The 22606-nt window shown below is 42.8% G+C and overlaps 1 protein-coding gene across 11 annotated transcripts in view; it reads left to right on the plus strand.

The window, feature by feature from the left end:
* The window catches only part of LOC132391901 (leucine zipper putative tumor suppressor 3), a 234527-nt gene extending 217229 nt beyond the window's left edge, over positions 1-17298 (plus strand). For all 11 annotated transcript variants that reach the window (XM_059965659.1, XM_059965660.1, XM_059965652.1 and 8 more), the window contains one exon: positions 6426-17298. In XM_059965659.1, coding sequence (XP_059821642.1) covers positions 6426-7133 — 708 coding nt within the window. In that variant the 3' untranslated portion in view covers positions 7134-17298. The remainder of the gene's footprint in view (positions 1-6425) is intronic.
* Positions 17299-22606: the final 5308 nt, after the last annotated feature.

The following is a 22606-nucleotide window of genomic DNA, read 5'->3' on the forward strand; positions in this document are numbered from 1 at the left end:
CTCTTGTGAGGAGATGCCAATTGTTTATTCTGATGGTTTTAGCCATTGTTAAGGAGAGCTTTCCTCTCCTATGTGCTAGATGGTGCATATTTTGGCTAGATGTTAGCCCAGGGTTTCCTGCTCTGGGCTATTTCCCTGGTCTGCAGACAGAGGACCACTGACAGTCTGGCTCATTCAATCTGCCACACACCACACTTGGTTTTTTATGACCATGTCCATGGGCATGGCCATCCTCAGAGTACCATGGAGTCCTACAGCTGTGAAACAGATCCTGAGGGTCACCAAGTCTATCTCTCCCATTATACCTGCCTACACTTAATCCCATTTGGTCTGAAGCCTTTCATGCCTTGGTAAAGTATATTGTTGTCTACGTACTTCTAAAATGTTGTGTATTGGCCTGCAGCAGCTCTGTAGGCAGCATCTGCCAGACTCGACCACACTCTGTAAATGCTACTGAATCACAAAACAGCATGAGCTCCTGAGATTGGCAACAAGCACGTCAACTTGGGAGAAATATATACGAGCAATTTCATTCCCCTCCATTACTCTACCCTTGGACTATCCAGACTAGTTCAGGGAGCTTTCCAGTCATGGTAATATGATGCATTAACACCTTCTGTAGGAGGTGATCTCCCTAGCTGCCCTGCCCCAACACAACGCTCACAACAGGTACAGGCTTTACACACAGTAATTCAGTAAATTAGTATCTAAGTAGTAGTGGGATCACTCAAGCCGAGTCTGATGTTCCTCTAAGAGACGGTCTAGTGGTAGGGGTGATTAGGATCCACATATTCTGGCCAGATCATGATTAGCGGCTTCCAGACCACAATTTGCTCCCTTCACTTCTTGCTGATTGCCACGGTTCTCAATCCATGATGTTAGGGTGGATTCCCTTAGTGGAGAATTCCTGCCTCTGACTTTATTTAATGTGGGGAGGCTGAGGCATGGGTAACCACCACACTGTCCTTGACAGATCGGGGTCAGGGTCCAGTGGCATACATTCCAGTGCCAGCAAAACATGCCCACAATTTTCAGCAGAACAACATGCAGCCAATATACAGTAAGTAACAACAATAAAACAAGCCCCCTTCCCACAATCCCCCACACCCCACCCCTATCCACAGATTGGCCTCCAATCCCAGGACAGGCTCCCCCCAGCCTCCAAACTTCAGACCGTGGACCCAGACTCACTGACATTGGACCTCCAACCTCAGGACTCACTGACCTAGGGGCATCGACCTTTAAACTTGAGAAGCTCGGTCTTTGACCTTTAGACTCACCAACCCCCAGGCTTTGACCCCAGGCCTCACCAATCATTGATCTCCAACCTTGGAACCCATTGCTTGACCATGGGCCTTCAATCTCGGGACTCACTGACCTCACACCTCTGACCCCAGAACTCACTGACCTCGGTAGATCATCAACCCTCATTCTCGGGACCGCTGACCTCAAACCTCAAATCAATGCTATCTCATCTTAGCTTGTGTATGAAGGAAGATAATTGGAAAAGTTACCTTAGAAATTACACCCAGGATTCAATACCTTGAATAGGAAGACTACGGGAAAATAGTTCCAAAACAAATGTTTATAATTTATTGCCATTTAATAATTTAAGATCCAAAATTGCTAGATTTTGCTAACATGGGTGTTAAGAATCAAGTTGCAGACTTCGTATGTAAAGTGATGTTATAGCCAGAGGGTAGAGCTTTGGGAGAGAAGGACGTCCCATTGGAACAAAGATAAGGAGGAATTTCTTTAGCAAGTGGGTGGTGAATTTGTTGAATTCTTTGCCACAGGCAGCTGTGGAAGCAGAGTCATTGGATATATTTAAAGTAGAGGTTGAGAGGTTCTTGATTAGTAAGGGCACCAAAGGTTATGGGAAAAAGGCGGGGGAATGTGGCTGAGAGAGATAATAAATCAGCTATGATAGAAAGACAGAGAGGACTCAATGGGCTAAATGGCTTAAGTCTGTTCTTATGTTTTATGGTCTTAGCAACAGACTCATGGATGAATGGCCTATTTTTTTTGGTATTTCCATGTTAATAGGTAAGTGCTATAAAACACTTGGTGGAGCAGAAATGATTTGGGAACTCTTCAGGTGTTGAAGGCAGAGTCCAGGCTGCTGGTGCTTATGGAGAATTGAGTCTTGCAGCTCCCATGCACTTTGTTCCATTTTGATGAGTCAACAGAGGAAGTTTGTTTAGTGTTTCTCAGATTATTTTCATAATGGATACTGGATGAAACATTAACATGCTGACATCATTTCCTTGTCAGAGAGAAGTGTGAAAATAATTTTAATGTTCTGGCATGTTAATAATATGCGTTTTCATTGGCAAATGCCGAATCTTACCGCATCAAAGGAAGTCATTGAGTGCTCTCCAATTTGTACTACCCACCTCACCCACGCTTTCTCCACATCCCTGCACAATGTTCCTTTCCAACGCTTTACTCATTTCCTTTTTAAAATTACTCTTCATTCTGCTTACATTGGTCTCTGAGGCATTGCCTGCCAACGTTGCCATGGTAGCGCAGCGGTTAGGGTGACGCTATTGCGGTTCGGGGCGTTCCGGAGTTAGGAGTTCAATTCCAACACCATCTGTAAGGAGTCTGTACGACCTTCCAGTGTACTGCATTGGTTTCCTCCAGGTGCTCCAGTTTACTTCCACAGTCCAAAGATGTACTGATTAATAGGTTAATTGCTCTTTGTAAATTGTCCTGTGATTGGGCTAGGGTTAAATAGGTGGGTTGCTGAGCTCACTGGGCTGGAAGATGCTGATCCGCACTGTATCACTAAATAGGTTCATCATGCATGTGTAGATTCATTGACTGGCTCAGCATCTCCATCTGAAATGTTGACTTGAGCCCTTGGTCTCTCCAGATGTTGCCTGACCCACCAAGTTCTTCAAGCATGCTCTTCCTCATTCCTCTTCCCTTCTCTGTTGAAATCGGTTTGCATTTTCTTTAAGCCCAGCAGCAGAGAGAACTAGGCGCAGAGGTGCAACTGGAAGAGCTGGGGCCTCAGCTGTCCAGTGTCCCTGGTTCAGTCCTGACCTCTGGTGTTGTTTGTGTGGAGGTTACACGTTCTCCATGTGACCACATGGATTTCTTCACATGTCGTAGGCAGCATGGTAGGCTAGCAGTTAGTATAATATTGTAATAGTGCCAGGAGTTTGTATGTTCTCTGGTGAACGTATGAATTTCCTCTGTCATTTCAAAGACATACAGGTCAGTCGATTAATTGGTCACATAGCTGGAATTGGGCAGTGTGGGCTCTTGGATTGGAAGAGCCTGATACTGTGCTGTATCTCTAAATAAATACACATATACAGCACTGCATTTGTCAATGTGGAGTGGAGAGCAAGTTTATAAATCCAGTGGGAGCAAAGGATGTTGGAATGGCGAAGTTGGTGGGGTGTGGGACAGGTGACAGTGAAGTGTTGGAACAGGGTTTTGCTGCAGACACACCCAACCCTGAGACACCAGGCATGGTCACTTGATTCCAAACAGTTGGTTTATTAATCATTATAGAAAGTCTCTGTGGTGCTTCCCCTCTCCCTTCCCCTTTTCCCAACCATGACTCCCCTCCCCCTGCCCCCGTCCCCACTCTCAGTCCACAACAGAGACCCAAATCCGAATCGGGCTTATCACCACTCACATACGTCATTATTTTTCTTTTTGCGGCAGCAGTACAGTGCAATGCATAAAATTACTACAGTGCTTTGCAAAGGTCTGAGGCACCCTAGCTATGTAAATTGATCCAAAAGAATCAAGAGTCAGATTTAATATCTGACGTGAAGTTTGTTTCTGGGCAGCTGCACACTGCAAAGAAAAAACCTATAAATTACAACATAAATAAATAGTGCAAAAAAAGGAATAGCAGCTTGGAGTTATGGGTTCATGATTGTTCAGATATCCGATAACAGAGGGGAAAGTCTATTTCTGAGTCATTGAGTGCGAGTCTATGAGAAGAGGTCATGTCCTGGATGGTAATAACCCTTAGTGACGGATGCCGCATTATTGAAGTACTGTCTCTTGAAGCTGTCCTTGATGGTGGGGAGGTTTGTTCCCTGTCGTGGAGCTGGCTGACCCTATAACCCTCTGCAGCCTCTTGCAATCCTATGCGTTGGAGACTCCACACCAAGCAGTGATGCAGTCATTCAAAATACTCTCCGCCGACTGCATATCCCATTGTCGCCATATGGGATTTTACCAACGTCTGCAAATTTGTAAGTGGCATTTGAGCTGTGCTTAGCCACACAGTCATGAGTGTAGGGAGAGTAGAGCACTGGGTTAAGCACACATCCTTGACGTGTGGGTTGGTAAGCTAATTAGCCAAAGGTAAGTGGTAGAATTTGGATATTGTATGGAGGGTAAAATGGGATTCATGGAGGATTACTGACAAGTGCATGTTTGGTAGTTAGAACGATCTCAGAGGGCTGGGGGGCCTATATCTGTGCTGAATCATTCTATAACTCACTTGTAAACCTCAAATTAATTTTGAACTGCTTTATCAAAATCCATGAATAAGTCATTACTTGGGCCCTGCCTTATTGTGATAGTTTACTGAACTAAAACTGTGATAACCTAACTCTGTGTCTCTGAAGATGCAGATGCGGATGCAGTTTGAAGCAGAGGCGCAGAGTCCGAATATCAGTGAATGCTTCTGATTGGTTTTCACAGGTGGGGTCTTTGCAATGAAGGGGTCTGCTATAGGACGCTAGTGATTGATAAAATCTCACATTTGTGCTTTCAACAGGAGCTCTAACAGAAAGAGACCTCAGTCAGCTGATTAAATCTTTTGTTAAAGGGGCTGGATTCTCAGACGTTCTTACATAGAAGTGGATAGTTTGAAAGAGGGTGTTTCAGATTTCTAAGATGGTGCCGATCTGCGGTCTCCGTCGAGGTCACAGATCAGACTTAGTTGTTTTTGTTCAATTGATTTTTAGGTTTGCAGATTTGGTTTTGAGGACAGAAAGAGGCGTTAGAGGTCAGCGTAAGGTTTAGTGACGGGGATGTGGGGTGAATTAGAGGTCAGGATGAAGATGGCTTGTCCTGGTGCTGGAAGACTGTGTATGTGTGTGGGTGGGAGGGAGGAATGGGTCTTGTTTTGCTGTAGCTGTTTTGTTGATTGTTGTGTCCTGTGCTGTTCTGCCAGCCATTATGGAATGAGTGGTAGCACTTGTAGGGTGCCCCCAGCACATCCTTGGGTTGTGTTGGTTGGTTGTTGACTCAAACGACACATTTCACTGTACATTTTGATATACGCGTGATAAATAAATCAGAACTGTCGATCGTGTGCAGTTACTAGTAGCGTACAGAGGAAGCTGGAGTTGGAGGAATGAGGGAGGGCAGATTCAGAGAGTCAGTGGACACCGGCCCATTGGATCCCTGAGTCTCCGCTAGCTGTCAACCACCCACTGACACCAATTCCTGCTTTATTCCCTCCCCTCCCCTCCCCTATAAATGGCAAAGAGCTGCCCCTGTTTCACAGTGAGAGGGAAGACCAACAAAAAAAATCACTGATTTATGGTGTTAAAGTGTGCCGCGTTGCATTTTTTCCGAGTACTCCAGCTTAAGAATCAGCAGCAAGCTCTCCCCCACCAACAAGGGAAAGAGAGAGAGAGCACGATCCGAGTACAGAGCCCCCGACTGCTGATCCACTGTTCCCAATTTTCCGTTTTCACCCGTGACACTTCAGTCAGTGGTATCAGCATAGAAACGGCTCATCCCCAGGGCCTCAAAACCTCGCAACCTAAGCTGCACCCTTGGGATATCGGTAAAGTGCTGGTCGGTGAGCCCCAGACATGGGTTCCATCACCGCAAAGAACCGATGTTCAAATGTAGCTTAAGATCAGGATCTTCGATAGAACCCCATCCACCTTGAAAAGGAAAAAGGTAGAAATTAAGCTGTTTCTGCAGATGACCTCAAAGAAATCCCCGTTGAGTGCCTTCGTATGGTGGTCGCGGAGAGTATCAACCCGTCCACTTGCCTTAGGGGTGTGGGAGGAAATCAGGGGACATGGCAGAAATCCACACTGTCACAGGGAGAATATGCTAACTCCACACAGACAGCACCCAAGGTCAGGTCACAAGAGTTGTGAGGTGGCAGCTCTGTCTTCTGTGTCTCTGTGATAGGGCTGGTGTGATTAATGCCGGAGCAGACCAGATGGGCTAGCTGTCCTAATACTGTTCCTGTGCATTACGGTCTTATCACAGAAAATGAGATCCTACAGGGATTGGAATAAAGGAAGGGCAGGGCTTGGGGGATCATGGGGTGAACACAGGTAACTGGGACTGCTAGCAGGGAAGATGCTGTGGTCAGTATGGACCAGTTGGGCCAAAGGGCCTCCATCTGCACTGTATTACTCTATGAGTATAATGTGGGAATTGTATCTTTATTAACGCTGTCTCTATGTTTACCTCAGGTATGTCAGAAGGCGGGTGAAATCTCCTTAATGAAGCAGCAGATGAAAGACTCACAGGCCGATGTGGCCCAGAAGCTGAACGAGATGGTGGTATTAAGGACACAGCTAAAGGAGTTGACATCAGCACTGCGGGCCAAGGAGGAGCAGATCCTCGAGCTGAAGGACTCCTTCAGTGCCAAGGGCATCGAGCTGGAAGTGTGCGAGAACGAGCTGCAGAGGAAAGCCAGTGAGGCCCAGCTCCTGAGGGAGAAGCTAGGCCAGAATGAGGTAGAGCTCTCGGGCTTGAAGCAAGCCCTGGCCAGTGCGGGCCAGCCGACAGGGTGCAGTGAGGAGGCGCCAGAGGAGGAGAGGGACGAGCAAACCTGCGAGAGTGACGAGGCCAAGATGCAGCGGCAGAACGAGGACACAGTGAAGGCCCTGAGGAAGCAGGTCGAGCGGCTGCAGGGAGAGCTGAGGCTGGAGCGGCAGCAGCATGAGCAGCAGCTCTCCCACTTCGAGGAGGAGAGGCAAACCTGGCAGGAGGAGAAGGACAAAGTCATCAAGTATCAGAAGCAGCTGCAATTGAACTATGTGGAGATGTACCAGAAGAACCAAGCACTGGAGAGCAAACTTAATGAGATAAACACAACGGTCAACTCCCCCACAGCCGATGACATGAAGCAATGGACACCATCTCGTCTGGAAAGGATTGAATCCACAGAGATCTAACCTGCGACACTTCCATTAACGTATCACTGAGACCATTTTCATGGATCTCTGAAGCCACTTACCTGTAACGTTCATCTTCTCACTTTATATTACAGTCTGTTTTTGACTTGTATAAAGTTTGACCCCTTTACTTTCAAAACTGTGTGAGGACAAAATTAGTCCTGTTCCACCAACCCTAGCACATACTCTCACCCTGAAGGTCAAATAACAAGCAACAGACAATCTGCTGGAAGAACTCAGCGTATGAATCCTGACGGAGGGTTTTTGACCTCACATTCCTCTTCCCCCACCCCCCCCCCCCCCACCAGAGATGACCAGGGGAATTCCTCTAATCAGCAGATTGTTTGTTGCTCTGGATTTGAGCAGCGTCTACAGTCTCTTGCGTCTCTAGGTAAGGTAACATGCTTGCCCTGTTTCTACCCCTTCAGCAGAGAGGGGTTGGGTGACTTGTTTACCAGTGTATGCAATGCAGTCAATACCTCAGTCAGACTGTAGGCATGTTGATCACTGCTCTCAAGCCCCTGATCTTCGGGAAGTTGATTACTATTGAACAAAATACTCCACACCATGTGAGTCTGAAATCAAAGCAGAAAATACGACAAGGCTGGCAGCATTATTTTGCATGTGTTTTCCCATTTCCCTCCCACAGCCTTCCCTTTTGCTTTTTCTTTTCTCTCCACCCACACTTCCTTTTCCTACGCACGGTGGCATAGCAGTTAGCGTGACGCTATTGCAGCACCAGTTGTAAGATCAGGGCTCAACTTCCACCGTACTCTGTAAGGAGTTTGTACGTTTTCCCCCTGACCGTGTAGGGGTTCAATGGGTGCTCCAGTTTCCTCCAACACTCCAAAGTCTTATGGGTTATGGTTAGTGAGTTGTGGGCATGCTATGTGGTGACACTTGTCCTGCACAATCTTCGCTGATTTGATTTGGCGCAAAAGTCGCATTTCACTGTATGTTTTGATGTACATGTGACAAATAAAGCCAATCTTTCCTATTGCACACACTAAAATACAGAAGCTTCCAGTTCAGATGAAGTCCTATCACTGAAGCATTAATTCAGTTTCCCTCTCCACAGATGCCGCCTGACCTGCTGAGTATTTTGTTTTATTTAGAGGTACAGGATGGCCCTTTGAGCCGTGCTGCCCAGCAACCCCTGATTTAACTCTAACCTAAACACAGGACAATGTACAACGACCAATTAACCAACTAACTGGTACGTCTTCGGACTGTGGAGGAAACTGGAGCACCTGTTGGAAGCCCACACATTCCATGGAGAGAACGTACAAACTCCTTTCAGAGATCACCGGGATTGGACTCCAAACTCCAAGGCCCTGAAATGCAATAGCATCATGCTATCCTCTACATTACCATGGTCGTGTTGCCCGTGTAGATGAAATCATCTGCAATTATGTATTCCTGTCCCACGAGTGTCCCTCTCCCAATAGCATTTAACAACCCTGAATCAAACGTGATCTCATTTTAAGTTGTTCTGTGTTTTTATTTTGTCGTCACATCCTCCTTGAAACCCCTCTTCCCTACCCAACCCCTCTCTTCAGTCTCTGCCACCTACCTAACAATGTCTTGAGGGGCTTGGAGTTCTGGAAACAAGAACAAATTCTGTTAAGCAAGAGTATAAGAGACATTTTACCAATCCAGCCAATTGAAGTTATGCTCTAAATCAGCCCTGATTTAATTAAATAGTGGAGCGGAATTGAGGTGCTCAAGATCAGTAAAAGAAAGGACAAGCTAACTGTCGGTGAAATTGTCTATCCTAACCATGTTCTGTGCAAATCACTGGAGTACATTAGCTTCCTGTACAATCTCCCTTTATGTAAGGATGGCACAGAGTGTTCACAAAACCAGATACAAGGCATAATCAGGCAAGGAAATGACATAGGCAGCACTATTTCCTTCTCTCTCCTGCATATCCATCAGCATTCCTTATCCCTGTTCCATTTTGTGTGGTATCTGTTACATGTTAATCCCAGGTGGAAAGCTGGAACGGGGTCCAAGCAGCTCTACGGTGTTCATGTCACCCACATGCCACCACTGCTTGACACTGGGGGGCACAGCTGCAAATGCACTTGTGAACTATCTGTTTTTATCTCCCATTCCTTCCATGTTTTAAAAATAATCACCTCCCAAATTTTCCTATCCCACTTACCGAGCTGCCTGGGACACATCCTGTTGTCCCAGTTGTGACCCCCTTCTCCTGGCTGCCATCTTAAATTTTACATGGAGTTAGAGGCATTTTCTCAGCTTGACAGAATAAAACCCTGCAAACCTGCACATCCCTTGGCCTTGTAAAATTCCTTTATCTTCTTTGTTCCCAGGTAATTGGATTCATGAACCCTGCCACAGTGAATGTACTTTGCATGAGTTTCTTTGGTGTTAATGCATTCCCTGACATCTTTCCCCTCCATTCCCTGTCGTCTTTCCCCTCCATTCCCTGACATCTTTACCCTGCTCCAACCCTAAGATTTGTTCACCTACATTTACAAGAGATTTATCAATCCCTTGTATTTGAATGGCATCCCAGTTTTTTTTCCTGGAGAAAGTGTGTCTGACTCCTAACATCTGGAATTATCCATTTATTAATTGCGATATCCTTTAGAACATAGAGTATTACAGCACAGTACAGGCCCTTTAGCCCATGATATTGTGCTGGCCTTTTAACCTGCTCTAAGATCAATCTAACTCCTACATCGGCCTCTATTTTTCTATCATCCATATGCCTATCCAAGAGTCTGTTAAATGTCCCTAATATATCTGTCTCAGCCATCACCCCCTGGCAAGGTGTTACATGCACCCATTGCAGTCTGTGTTTTAAAAAAAATACCTCTGAGATGCCCTTATGCTTTCCTCCAGTCACCTTAAAATTATGCCCCCTTGTGTTAGCCATTTGCTCATCTTATTTTACATTTAGTTTCCCATATGTACACAGCAAGATGTGTCTCTCTCTATTTGTCCTTTAGAATTGTTTCTTTCACATCAGAAGTAAATGCATTCAATGACTTGACACAGTGGTACATCTGATTACTTGCTGAGCAGCTGATGCACGAGGAATTTAACACCAGGTGACGTCCTTCCAGTGGCAACCTGACTGCATCACCGTTTCCAATTGTGGAAATCCAACAGAGTCGCTTTGCAATCAAATAGAATCCACAAACCTGGCTGTCTTGGCATTTTTTAAAAATTTGTCTTCATTACCATAGTGATAAAAGAGAATGTGCAAGATTAAGGAGAATCATATATTATTAAATAAAGTCAAACAGCACAGAAGGAGGCCATTTGGCCATTATACTAAAAGAGGTGACAGGGAAGGAAAGATGATTGTAATTCAGTAATTCAAGTCTTTGTCAATATTATTGTATCATCCAGGGAAACAAATGTCTCCTCTGTCCCTCTAATTTAAGAGGTGTTTCCCACTGTTTAAGTCTTCAGAGAATTACTGGTAATCTACTTGTTGTAACACCGCTCGAAAGAGGAGTTATCCAGTAATTTGTCTATTGGTAAATGTTGGGTAGCGCGTGTATAGTTCTATGTAAATATGTATGCCTGTGCCGTGTGTAAAGGTAGACATTATCCTTCCTGAGGTTACACACTGTGGTTTTTAAAGCTTTCCTAAGCAATTAGACAATGCATTTCTTATTTGCTGCACAGCTTTCTTTGGAAAGATAATGATCTCCAAGAGATCTTTATCTTTCCAAAACATCACGCAATTGAAAATAGATTGAACCTCGAAGCAGTAAACTCCCATCTGAAAATCCATGACGAAAAGTTAATTTCATGCTCCCTGTTTTCTCAGCAGTCCTTCATGTGTCTAAACCTTGACCAAACCTTGCTGGAGAGGAGGGATTGCCTTTAAAGTGGATGATTCCACGTCAGAAATGGCTGCAGAGGCTTTGGTGAACAGACTGAACGTAGAACATTACAGCCCAATACAGGCTCTTCAGCCAACTTTTAACCTACTCTAAGATTAAAATAACTCCCCCTCCTGCATAGTCCTCCTTTCTCCTATCATCTATATGCCTACCAAGAGTTTCTTAAATGCCCCTCATGATTTTGCATGAGTGACATTTCATAAGACAGTCATCCAGCTTGTTAACCATAGGCTGCTCCATCAGTAGATTTCACCCTAAAGCTGAACAGATTTGTAATTTGCACCCGGATAACTCGAATATTCAGGAAACTAAAAAGTGCAATTCTATTTTAATTCCTTGAGAACCCAGTTTTACCTCCAGTCAGTCTCTATACTGATGGTGAAGTCCCATTAAGTTGAAGCAACTCTTGTATTTAGATCCCCTTGCAATAAATACTAGTGATTCATGTATTTTCTTCATTGCTTGTTGTAATCTGTGTAGGCTACCTAAATCTCTCTACTTATCAAGTTATAATCCTGAAATATAATTTGTTTTTTTTTTATTTCTGCCTAATGCTACACTTTACTGCATTATACACCATCTGGCATCTGGCTGGATATCTTGGGCTTCTACTTTCATATCTTTAACCCAGTTGCACGTACAACCAATCTCTGCAATCTCTGCTTGAGGTGCAGAGTTGAAAGAGAAGGTATTGGTGGTTCTGGAGGTGGTGGGTAATGGTAAGGTGTAGAATCACACAGGATATAAAAAAGCCCTTTGGCCCAGTGTGTTAATGCTAACCATCCTACACTGACTGCATTTTACTCTCTTCCACATTCTCGTCAGCTCCCTCAAGATTCAATCACTCACCACACACACAGGAAGTGATCAGTTAGCTACCATCCCAAGCCGCAGGACATTATACATTCTGAAGCTGGCATCTCTGGTTCGATCCCTTCAGCATAAGGTTGAGTAGCCACACTGAAAAGTGAGGGGAAGAGTATGGGAGGCTTTGATTGCTGAACCTCGACTTGCAGCTAACATGGTGACTGTCTGCCGTTGAATGTAAAGGGCTGCACCTGAGCTTTAATGGCCTGGTGAGTAAGGGAGTGAATAGGCTGGATGTATGCTGCTCGATTCGTCTGGTTGACAAGAGTGTTTGTTTAGCCAGCGTACCCATACTCTTCCCCGGATAGGCTGAGGAGGGGCTTTCCAAGCATACCTTCTGAGGCTGACTGATCACCAGAGTCCTAAAACACACCAAGAATCCCTCGGGAATCTTGATTTAACTTTGAATCATTAATTTGTGGGTTAATACAAAATCACCATCAATAAAAGATTGTCTGGACCATGTTTAGTGTGAAATATAATTAAATCCTTGTTATGAAAAATGCAGAATTCCAGCACCAATAGTGATTTGCTTTGGTTAAATCCTCTGGTTTTCTGTTTGGTCGCTGAACTCCTCCTTATCAATTGTAGGGTCTCTGCTTCCTCCTCACTGCTCACCTCCCTGCTTTGTACTGTCAGCCCCTCACCCAAGTACTGATGGAGGGTTATAACTAACTGAGATCCATGTGCTTACCCTTGCATCACCTCAATGCGGCCAGTTCTCCTGATATTAGTCTGATACCCCCTACCCTGTCTCGTTAACCAATCCCCAGTTTCAGCAAGAAGCTCAATATTTTAGCTGACAGTTCATTCCTGTGTACCTATAGTATGAAGTTTGATAATGGGTTTGCAACACATGAATTAGGATGGATATGCCCCTTGAATCCTTGAGTCTGGTGCACCATTTAATATGGTCAAAGTTCAAAGTAAATTTATTGTCGAAGTGCATCTCTGACCATATGCAACCCTGAGATTTATTTGCATGTGGGCACACTCAATAAATCCATTATAGAACAATAACCATTACATAATGAATTAAAGACTGCACCATCTTGGACGTGCAAAAGACAACAAACTCTGCAAATACAAAAAGAGATAATAAACAAACAAACAAATAAATAAGCAAACAAGCAATAAATATCGAGAACATGAGATGAAGAGTCCCTGAAAGTGAGTCCATAGTCCACAGACTATCGCTGATTTCAGAATTAGAATCACATTTAATATCACTGATATATATCATGAAATTTGTTGTTTTGCAGCAGCAGTGAAGTGCAGTATATGAGATACACTATAAATTACAATTACAATTAGAAGCCTATAAATATACTGTAAAAATTAGTACGTGATGTAACAATAGTGAGGTAGTTTTCATGGATTCATTGTCCATCAGAAATCTGGTGGTGGATGGGAAGAAGCTGCTCCTAAAGCACTTTAGGCTCCTGTACCTCTTCTCTCATGACAGAACTGAGAAGAGGGCATGTCCTGGGTGGTGGTGGTTCTTAGTGATGGATGGCACCTTTTTGAGGCATCACCTGTTGAAGATCTCCTTGATGGTGGGAAGGTTGGTGGGTTTACAACTTCCTGTAGCATTTGCTGATCCTGTGCAGTTGTTCCCCCCCCACCCCCCATACCAGTCTTGATTGTAATCTCAACCCCACATTCCCACTACTTGTGGTATCATATACCACTTAATTCTCAAGCTTCTATCTCCCCCTATCTTTAAAACATTCCACTCCCCCTCTGAGAAAGAGTTCCACAGACCCTCAAAGCACCTTGCCTCATCTATTTCATAAATGGCTGACCCTAGCTCTAGATTCACCCACCCACAAGAGAAGACATTCTCCTCACATCCATCTTGTCAAAGCTCAACAGGGTCTGCTGAGTGAACTCCAGCAGAGTCAGGCTCCGTGATTTCCAAATCTACTTAAGGCTGTGTGCGCAGCCATATTACCGCTTCATCACCTAAAAATGTTGCTGATTTATCCTTTAAGAAACCAAGCACTGGAGAAGAAATGGAAAGCTTGTGCAGCAGCAAGTGTATTTCTGTTTGTTCTTGGTGCTCTCTCTACTATAGAGCATGTAAAGTTACCTTTGGCTGTGTTTTTTCATGATGCTAGACACAAAAAGCAACATTCAAGACCCTCTCCCCGATGCATTTGCTCAATAATTAGAAACCCAAATATCTTGTGCTCAGGTGTCCGTGCCATTAAGATATCCTTACCAACTTCCTCCAGGAAGATTGTCTTTGTCAGAGAATTGGTTGTGCATGCACATGGCTAAGTTGATGCAAAATAGTTGAAATCTGATGCCAATAATAAACTGGATGCCGACTGACCCATAAGGCCACCTTCTTATTGGCTACCTCCAAGGATTGCACTATGGCAATGCCAGTGCTGGATTGGCATATGCCCTCTCAGAGGGGAGTATGGTTGTAACAATCATCCGTACACCACATCCAGGGAAGTAATTGAAATATAGCAATAAACAAAAAATGGTATGTGGTAAAAGCACTTTTTCAATGGCAGGCAATGTCTACTTTTACAGTAAGTCCTCAACGTAGATTCATAATGTTCTGTAATTTGCCATTTTGTCCAGGATTGACTATTGTACAATTGTGTTTAGAAGGATCTGTATGAGGATCAATGAGCTGTGGTGTCTAGTGATAAACTATCCCCTTGGGATGCTGATTCTTCTCAGCCAACATTCCTCACTGTGCAGGGGTACCCAAATTGGGGCCCATCAACCCCTTGGGTTATGGTAGGGGTCAATGGCATAAAAAAGGTTGGGAACCCCTGCTCCAGTGGGTAATGACTTTTAGGAGATGAGCTCAGATCACATGCAACAAAAATAGAAGTAAAATTGTTTGTCAGGAACTGGTTAAAAAAAAATTAGTTTTCAGAAATGTCATCACCAATTTTATTTTGTCACAAGTTGATAAGAACACTGAAACTCAGGAGAGATATTTGAAACATGTTGAATCTGGTTAGAAAACTAAAGCCCAAAAGCACAAGCAAGTGCAGCCCAGTGCAATGGTGCTCCAATCTGCTGCATCAGTGAATGGATTGTACCAATGTTAATCATGTCAATTGCTTTGTTTATTACCAGGTATTGACTGACAAGCTTTATGACTTAGGTGCACACTTTCAGAACGAAGCAATTATGGCCTATCATGCTGTGCTAGTTCTTTAAAAGAACTATTTGACTGAACCCCTGGATTCCAATGCGTAGAAACTGGAAATTGCACCCTCTTCTTTTAAAGCAAAAATCATGCATACAAGCACATTTTAACGTGATGTAGCAATTCCCTATGAAAATGGTGAAACTGAGAATGAGGTCCATTCATCTTTGTGAAGCTAGTGGTTTTCCACCATCATTCCAAAACACAGTGAGGTTCCTGAAGTTGGAGCGATATTATGTGAACTATAACCTTTGATTTCAACCCTCAAAGGAGGTAGGGCCCCCATTGGAGCATCCGGTTTGGCTGTCTTTATTTGCCAACCCGAGTTTATAGTACTCTGCTGACACATCACTGCCAGATCTCTGGGTTTAGGAAAGTTACTCACAGCACAGGTATGTTTTGTACTCTGCACAGAGTCGTGAGTGCTCTGGTGCCAATCAGAACATGGGACTCGATCTGTGCCCCAATCACAGATGAGGCAGTGAGTACACACTCAAAAGGCACATGCTCTGCTTGTAAATTCCACCCCTCTTCCCACAACCCTGTGGTGGCCTTTTAGACTACTACATCTAGCACAGAGGCTAAGACTCAATTTCCAGCAGCAAAGACACAGTAGTTGCAATCACAGTCAGGCAGTTACCATTGCAAGGTGCACATGTTTTAATGGACCAATCAGTAAAAACAACAGTACTAATTTTTAAAAGCTAAATTTTAGTTTTCCAATTGTTCTGGAGGGGATTTCAATTACTTCTTCCCCATGCCATCAGCTCCTGTTTATTAAGGGTAGATTCCAACTTCTAAGCAAAGCATTAAATGACAGTGACAGACTACAGAGAATAGAATGGTCTTCCCTGGAATTTATAATCCCAGTTTGATGTTTTCTGACTAGTAAGTGGATCCACGGGTGATAAATTATCTCTGCTGATTCATCATCATTGTTATGGGTTGTGTCTTATGACGTGGGTGATCATGGTCTCCCAATGACCATGACCATTGGCAATTTTTTCTATAGAAGTGATTTGCCATTGCCTTCTTCTGGATAGTATCTTTACAAGATGAGTAACCCCAACCTTATCAATACTTCAGAAATTGTCTGCCTGGCGTCAGGGGTTGCATATGAACCAGCTGCTCATATGACCATCCACCACCTGTTCCCTTGGGTTGACATGACCCTGATTGGGGTGGGTTAAGCAGATGCTATGCCTTGTCTGAGGGTGACCTGCAGGCCAGCAGAGGGAAGGAGTGCTATGCATCTCCTTTGGTAGAGACGGATCTCCACCTTGCCCCCCAATTCTGCTGATTAGGCAATTCTGGCAGGAATAACCTAAAAATTAGAACCACGTCTTCCAAGCGTAAAGTGTTTCTACATCAGGAGCTGGTGGAAAGTTGGAAGCCTCTCCTAATGCTTTAAATCTGAAATTGATAGATTTTTGTTAACCTAAAGTATTAGGGGATGTAAGGAAAAGGCAAATATATGCAGTTAGATTTCATAATAGTTATAATCACAAAGATTGGCAGGACAAGGCTCAAGGGGCTACCTGCTAGCCTCCAGTTCTAATGTTCCCATTGAGTCTCATTCCACCTTTCTTTGGGTTGATTGACCTTTCAAAAATTACAGTTGAAAGTCTTCCAGAGTCCTTTCAGGTAAGACATTTCAGATTGTAATCATTCTATATAAAAACAGTAACACTTTTGAGTTTGTTAAATTAGTTTCGGTTAACAGTCCTACCACTAGTTAACAATTCACACATAATTAGGGAATGTAAGGAGCATCACGCCAAACCAATTCCTTTGCACCTCTGAATATTGGTCAAGGGATGAAAGTAAAACATAAGGTTTTGCAGATTGTTTTTCAGAAGGAAAAGGGTAAAAGTTACTCTCCAGGTGCAACAAAAAATTACTCTCACCAATAAAAAATGTAGTAAAAGATGGCTGAAATGTTTCTAGTTCTTGCCCTCCTGTCTTGAAGGAGCCACATATCATTCAACTGGACCTAAGCATTGGAACATAATGTTTTCAAAAGAGATTTCAAAAATTCCTCCTGAATTTCTGTTACACACTGACTCAATTCATCTTTGTATGTGGTCAGAAGCTACTTTAAAATGTTTTAATTTCTGAATATCAACTATTCTATACAAAATATTAAATTAATGTTTTGTTTCTTTTGTAACATAAAATACTCTTGTTTATGGCTCATAAATTAAAAGAAAATAAACATGATTATATAACAGTTTTGCTCAAGGTCTGTCTGAGTTGTGTTTTCAAGTTCAGATTTACTTGGTTTGGGAGTAAAATGATTTCTGTGCACTTAATGGCCACTTTATGAGGTTCACCTGCACGTTAATGCAAGTATCTTATTAGCCAGTTGTGTGGCAGCTCAATATATAAAAGCATGCAGGCACGGTCAAGTGATTCAGTTGTTGCTCAGCCAAAACATCTGAATGCAGGATGAACTGTGATCTAAGTGACTTCAACTGTGGACGGGGTATTCTGAGTATCTCAGCTCAGAAACTGCTGATCTCCTGGGATTTTTATGCACAACAGTCTCTTGAGTTTACAGAAAATGGTGCAAAATACAACAACAACAACAACAAGCAAACATCCAGTGAGCAGTAGTTATGTGGGTGAAAATGTCTTTTTGTATGAGAAAGATCAGAGGAGAATGGCCAGACTGGTTCAAGCTGACAGGAAGGCGATAGTAACTCAAATAACCATGTGTTGCAACATTGGTGTGCAGAAGAGCATTTCTGAATGCACAACACATTGAACCTTTAAGTGGATGGGCTGCAGCAGCAGCAGACCATGAACGTACACTTATACATACACTCTGAGTGTATAAATATAAATTGCTGAGAACAAATATTTGCCTTCAGTGAATAACACTAAAATGCATGCTGAATAATGCATAAGCTTTAGGTGCCTGAGTGGTGTGGTATGTATATGTTTGACATTGACATAGGGAGACAACCATAGTAATATCTGGCATTGCCAGAGTGACATTATTGAATCAACACACAAGCCTGTGAAAATAGTTAAGTTCACCTCAGGGATGAACTAAATACATGTGCAATGGTCAGGACCTTCTTTTCCATTGGAATCCATTAATAATTCATCTGAATATCCAAACAATGTTCTATTAGGTTTCACATAAGAAGGTTTACCAGGATTAGAGAACATTTATTATGAAGCTAGTTTGAGCAAGCTAGGGCTTTCCTCTTTGGAGAGAAGGAAGATGAGAGGTGACCTGATGGAGGTGTACAAGATGATGAGAGGCATAGATTGAGTGGACAGCCGGAGGCTTTTTCCTAGGGTGGAAATGGCCAATATGAGGTGTCATAATTGTGAGGTGATTGGAGGAAGTATAACGGATGTCAGAGGTCATTTTTTTTTGCACAGAGAGTGTAGGTGCTGGAAAGCCCCACCAGGCAGATACATTAGAGAAATTTAAGATACTTTTAGATAGGCCCATGGATGAACAGAAAATGGAAGGTTGTGTTTGGGAAGGAAGGGTTGGATTGATCTTATGGTAGGTTAATGGATTGGCATAACATGGGCCAAATGGCCTGTAATGTGCTGTTCTATGTGCTATGTTCTATCTTCTCAATTTCATAAGCCTTTATATTTAAAAATCTATCAAACACTGCCCTAAATATAATCAGCGATTGAGCCTCTTATGGGAATTCCATAGATTCACTTCCCTCTTGATGTCCTGAATTGACATCCTGTAATGTGTAGACTCTAGCCACTGGTTTCAGACATCTAAATAAACGTCCAAAAGACCTGGAGATGATGTAGATCTTAACAAAAAACACCCAGAAAATACTGGAAATACTCAGCAGGTCAGCCCACATTTGTGGGATGAAAAGCCCCATTAATATGCCATTCCAGTATGGAATGCTGAAAACAATTTCCCCACTTCTACAAACAAGAGAAAACCTGCAGATGCTGGAAATCCCAGCAATACACACAAAATGCTGGAGGAACTCAGAAGGCCAGGTAGCATCTATGGAAAAGAGTACAGTCGACGTTCTGGGCCGAAACCCTTGAGCAGGACTGGAGAAAAAGAGATGAGGAGTCAGAGTTAGAAGGTGAGGGAGGGGTGGGAGAATCACAAGGTGATAGGTGAAACTGGGAGGGGGAGGGGTGAAGTAAAGAGTTGAGAAGTTGCAATGGAAGAGATACAGGGCTGGAGAAGGGGGGTGATCTGACAGGAGAGGACAGAAGGCCATGGAAGAAAGAAAAGGGGAAGGTTAAATGGGTGGCTGATGGTGAGAGTGGACTAAGAGCTGTAGGATTGGCAACAACATCTGCCCCACAATGATGAGTACTTAGTCCCATTCTCTACTCATGTTACATTTATGACTGTGTGGCCAAGCACAGCTCCAATGCCATATTTAAGTTTGCTGACTATATCATTGTCATAGGCCGAATCAGTATATTGGAGGGAGACTGAAAATCTGGCTGAGTGGTGCCACAACGACTACCTCTTATTGAATGTCAGCAAGACCAAGGAGCTGATTATTGACTTCTTGAGGAGGAAAGCTGAGGTCCGTGAGCCAGTCCTTATTGGAGGATAAGAGGTGGAGAGAGTCAGCGTCTTTAAATTCCTTGCTGTTGTCATTTCTGACAACCTGTCCTGGGCCCAGAACATAAGTGCAATTATGAAGAAGGCATAGCAGCACCTCTACTTCCTTCAGAGTCTGCGAAGATTCGGCATGACAGCTAAAACTTTGGAAAACTTCTATAGGTGTGTGGTGGAGAATATATTAACTGGCTGTATCACTGCCTGGTGTGGAATCACCAATGACTGAATAGAAAATCCTACAAAAAGGTACTGGATATGGCCCTGTCGATCACTGGTAAAGTCATCTCCACCACTGAGCATATCTACATGGAGTGTTGTCACAAGGAAGCAACAACCATTATCAGGGACCACCCAGGCTATGCCCTCTTCTTGCTGCCACCAACAGAAAGAAGATACAGGAACCTCAGGACTCATACCACTGGGTTCAGGAACCTAAGAGGATAACTTAACTCAATTTCACTTGCCCCATCATTAAAATGTTCCCACAACCTATGGACTCACTTTCAAAGACTCTTCATCTCATGTTCTCAATACTTATTGCTTATTTATTATTGTTATTATTTGTTGATTATTGACTATACCCACAAGAAAATGAATAGATATGTTGACATATACAGGTCCACAATCCCTTATCCGAAATCCTTGGGGCCAGTTACATTTTGGATTTCAGAATCCCTCCTTATTGGTTCCGGGACCCCCCAGGGATACCAAAAAACACGTTTGCTCAAGTCCCTCATTTAACCTGTTTCAGTGCGGGTGGACTTTAGGACCCGGCGGAGCGAGCTACGCATATCCTCCCTTATACTTTAAATCATTTCTAGATTACTTATAATACCTAATACAATGTAAACGCTATGTAAGTAGTTGTTATACTGTATTGTTTAGGGAATAATGATGAGAAAAAACTTTATTTCCAACAAAAACAGTCAATAAAACATAAAAATATACAGCTTCAAATGAACCAAATCAAACACGTGGTAAATGACTTATTGGAGTAAAAGTAGAATGCCACTGTCACTATAAAACCTCAGTAACTTGTCTTTCTGTTTCTTTAAATCATATACAGTGGCAGTTCTGACACCATATTCTTCAGTAAGATGCCACACAAACACACCACGATCCAGTTTCTGTAATAACACTTTCTGCGTTATTGATACATAATGATAGATGCTTCCTTCTCTTTTTCTCATTGTTACCCATAGGGGTATCTACACCTCTTTTTGACATTTTCACAGTAAAATTAAACGCAAAGTCAACAGTGAACACAAAATATCAGCGATTAATTACTTTTATTACTATGAAGTCCAGTGCATATGCCACTGTCAGATCTCTATAGCACTTTGCAATTATACTTCCCAGCTGTCATGGAAGGATGCAGACTTATATTTTCATACAGTTAGTCTTTGAATATTCATTCAATAACTTAAACTCTAAGTCAACATTTATTAGGGATCCAATTGCTGTAATAGTTTACAATGGTTCTACATGTATGGGGTATGAGAATAAAAGTAAAGTTAACTTCGTACAAGAACAATGTCAAAGATCTTGCAGGAAGTGAATATAATACTCAAGTTGCTAGATGTGGACACTGAAAATGTCCCATAAGGAACATCCTGAGCATTCCTACGAGTTACTTCCCGAAAATGCATAAACAAAATGCATGAACAAGCAAAAGAAGAGAACATTGTAACCTTTTGGGAAACATATAATCAATCCTTGTAAAGTTATCAGTGAGTGCTAATTTTAAGTACAACATGTACAAATGTCTATGAGTTATGAGCTATTGATTCACGATGATCCTTACTGTCAGAAGCAAAGGCATTGTTTTCATAGGAATTGATAGACAACTAACACAAACAAATGGGCATCCAGGCAATTTGAGATTAAATATGAGAAAGTCTGCAGACGCTGGAAATCTAGAGCAAAGAACACAAAATGCTGAAGGAACTCAGCAGGTCAGGCCACATCTATGGAAATGAATAAACAGTGGACTTTTTTGACCAAGACCCTTCTTCAAGACATGAAAGGAAGGGGGAAGATGCAAGGTAGAAAAGGTAGGAAGGAATCTGATCGGAGATGAGAGTGGACCATAGGAGAAAGTGATGTGGGGACCCAGAGGAAGGTGATAAGTTTGTGTGAAAAGGTGAAAGGCCAGAATGGGGAATAGAAGAACAAGAGGAGGAGGGGAAGGAATTCTTTTTACCAGAAAGAGAAATCAATATTCATGCCATCAGGTTTGAGTCCACCCATAAGGAATAAAAGGTGTTGCTTCTCCACGCTGAGGGTAACTTCCTCTTGGCACAAGAGGAGGCCATATGCTGACATGTTGGACCAGGAATGGGAATTGGAATTAAAATGCTTGGCTACCAGGAAGTTGCACTTTTGACAATGGAGTGGAGATGCTTGACAAATTTTGAAAATAGTCTATCTCTTGATACTTATCACTACAGCCAAAGAAAAAAATGATTCATCTATGTATGTATGTTAATAAAATGAGAAATCCAGTATTGATGTTTAAGGAAGCATGGGCCCAAGGTCATTTTCATCCTCCCAAAATGACTTCAAATATGTAGTGCATCCCAGAATCTGTATCAGAATCACTTTTTTACATCACTGACAATTGTCATGAAATGTGTTACAATACATAATAAAAATCAATAAATTATTATAATATATATTATTATTACTTAACTATATGCATAGTTAAATAAGCAGAAGAAATCCATCTATGTTGTATTTCTGAAATAGGAGAAGTGTAAATCTTCAGAAATAGAAGGCGAATCTGGTTCTGCTATTCAATAAAGTCAAGGCTGATTAGACTGTTGGCCTCAGCTCCATTTTCCAGTCTGCTCCCCAGAACCCTTGGTTCCCAAGAGTAGATATTGGACACAGGCCTAAAGTGGATCTCTGAGTGAATCTGAGGAGGCTATTCACTGCGAAGTCTAGGACAAGG

The sequence above is a fragment of the Hypanus sabinus genome, chromosome 3, assembly GCF_030144855.1.
Source record: "Hypanus sabinus isolate sHypSab1 chromosome 3, sHypSab1.hap1, whole genome shotgun sequence".
Taxonomy (NCBI): domain Eukaryota; kingdom Metazoa; phylum Chordata; class Chondrichthyes; order Myliobatiformes; family Dasyatidae; genus Hypanus; species Hypanus sabinus.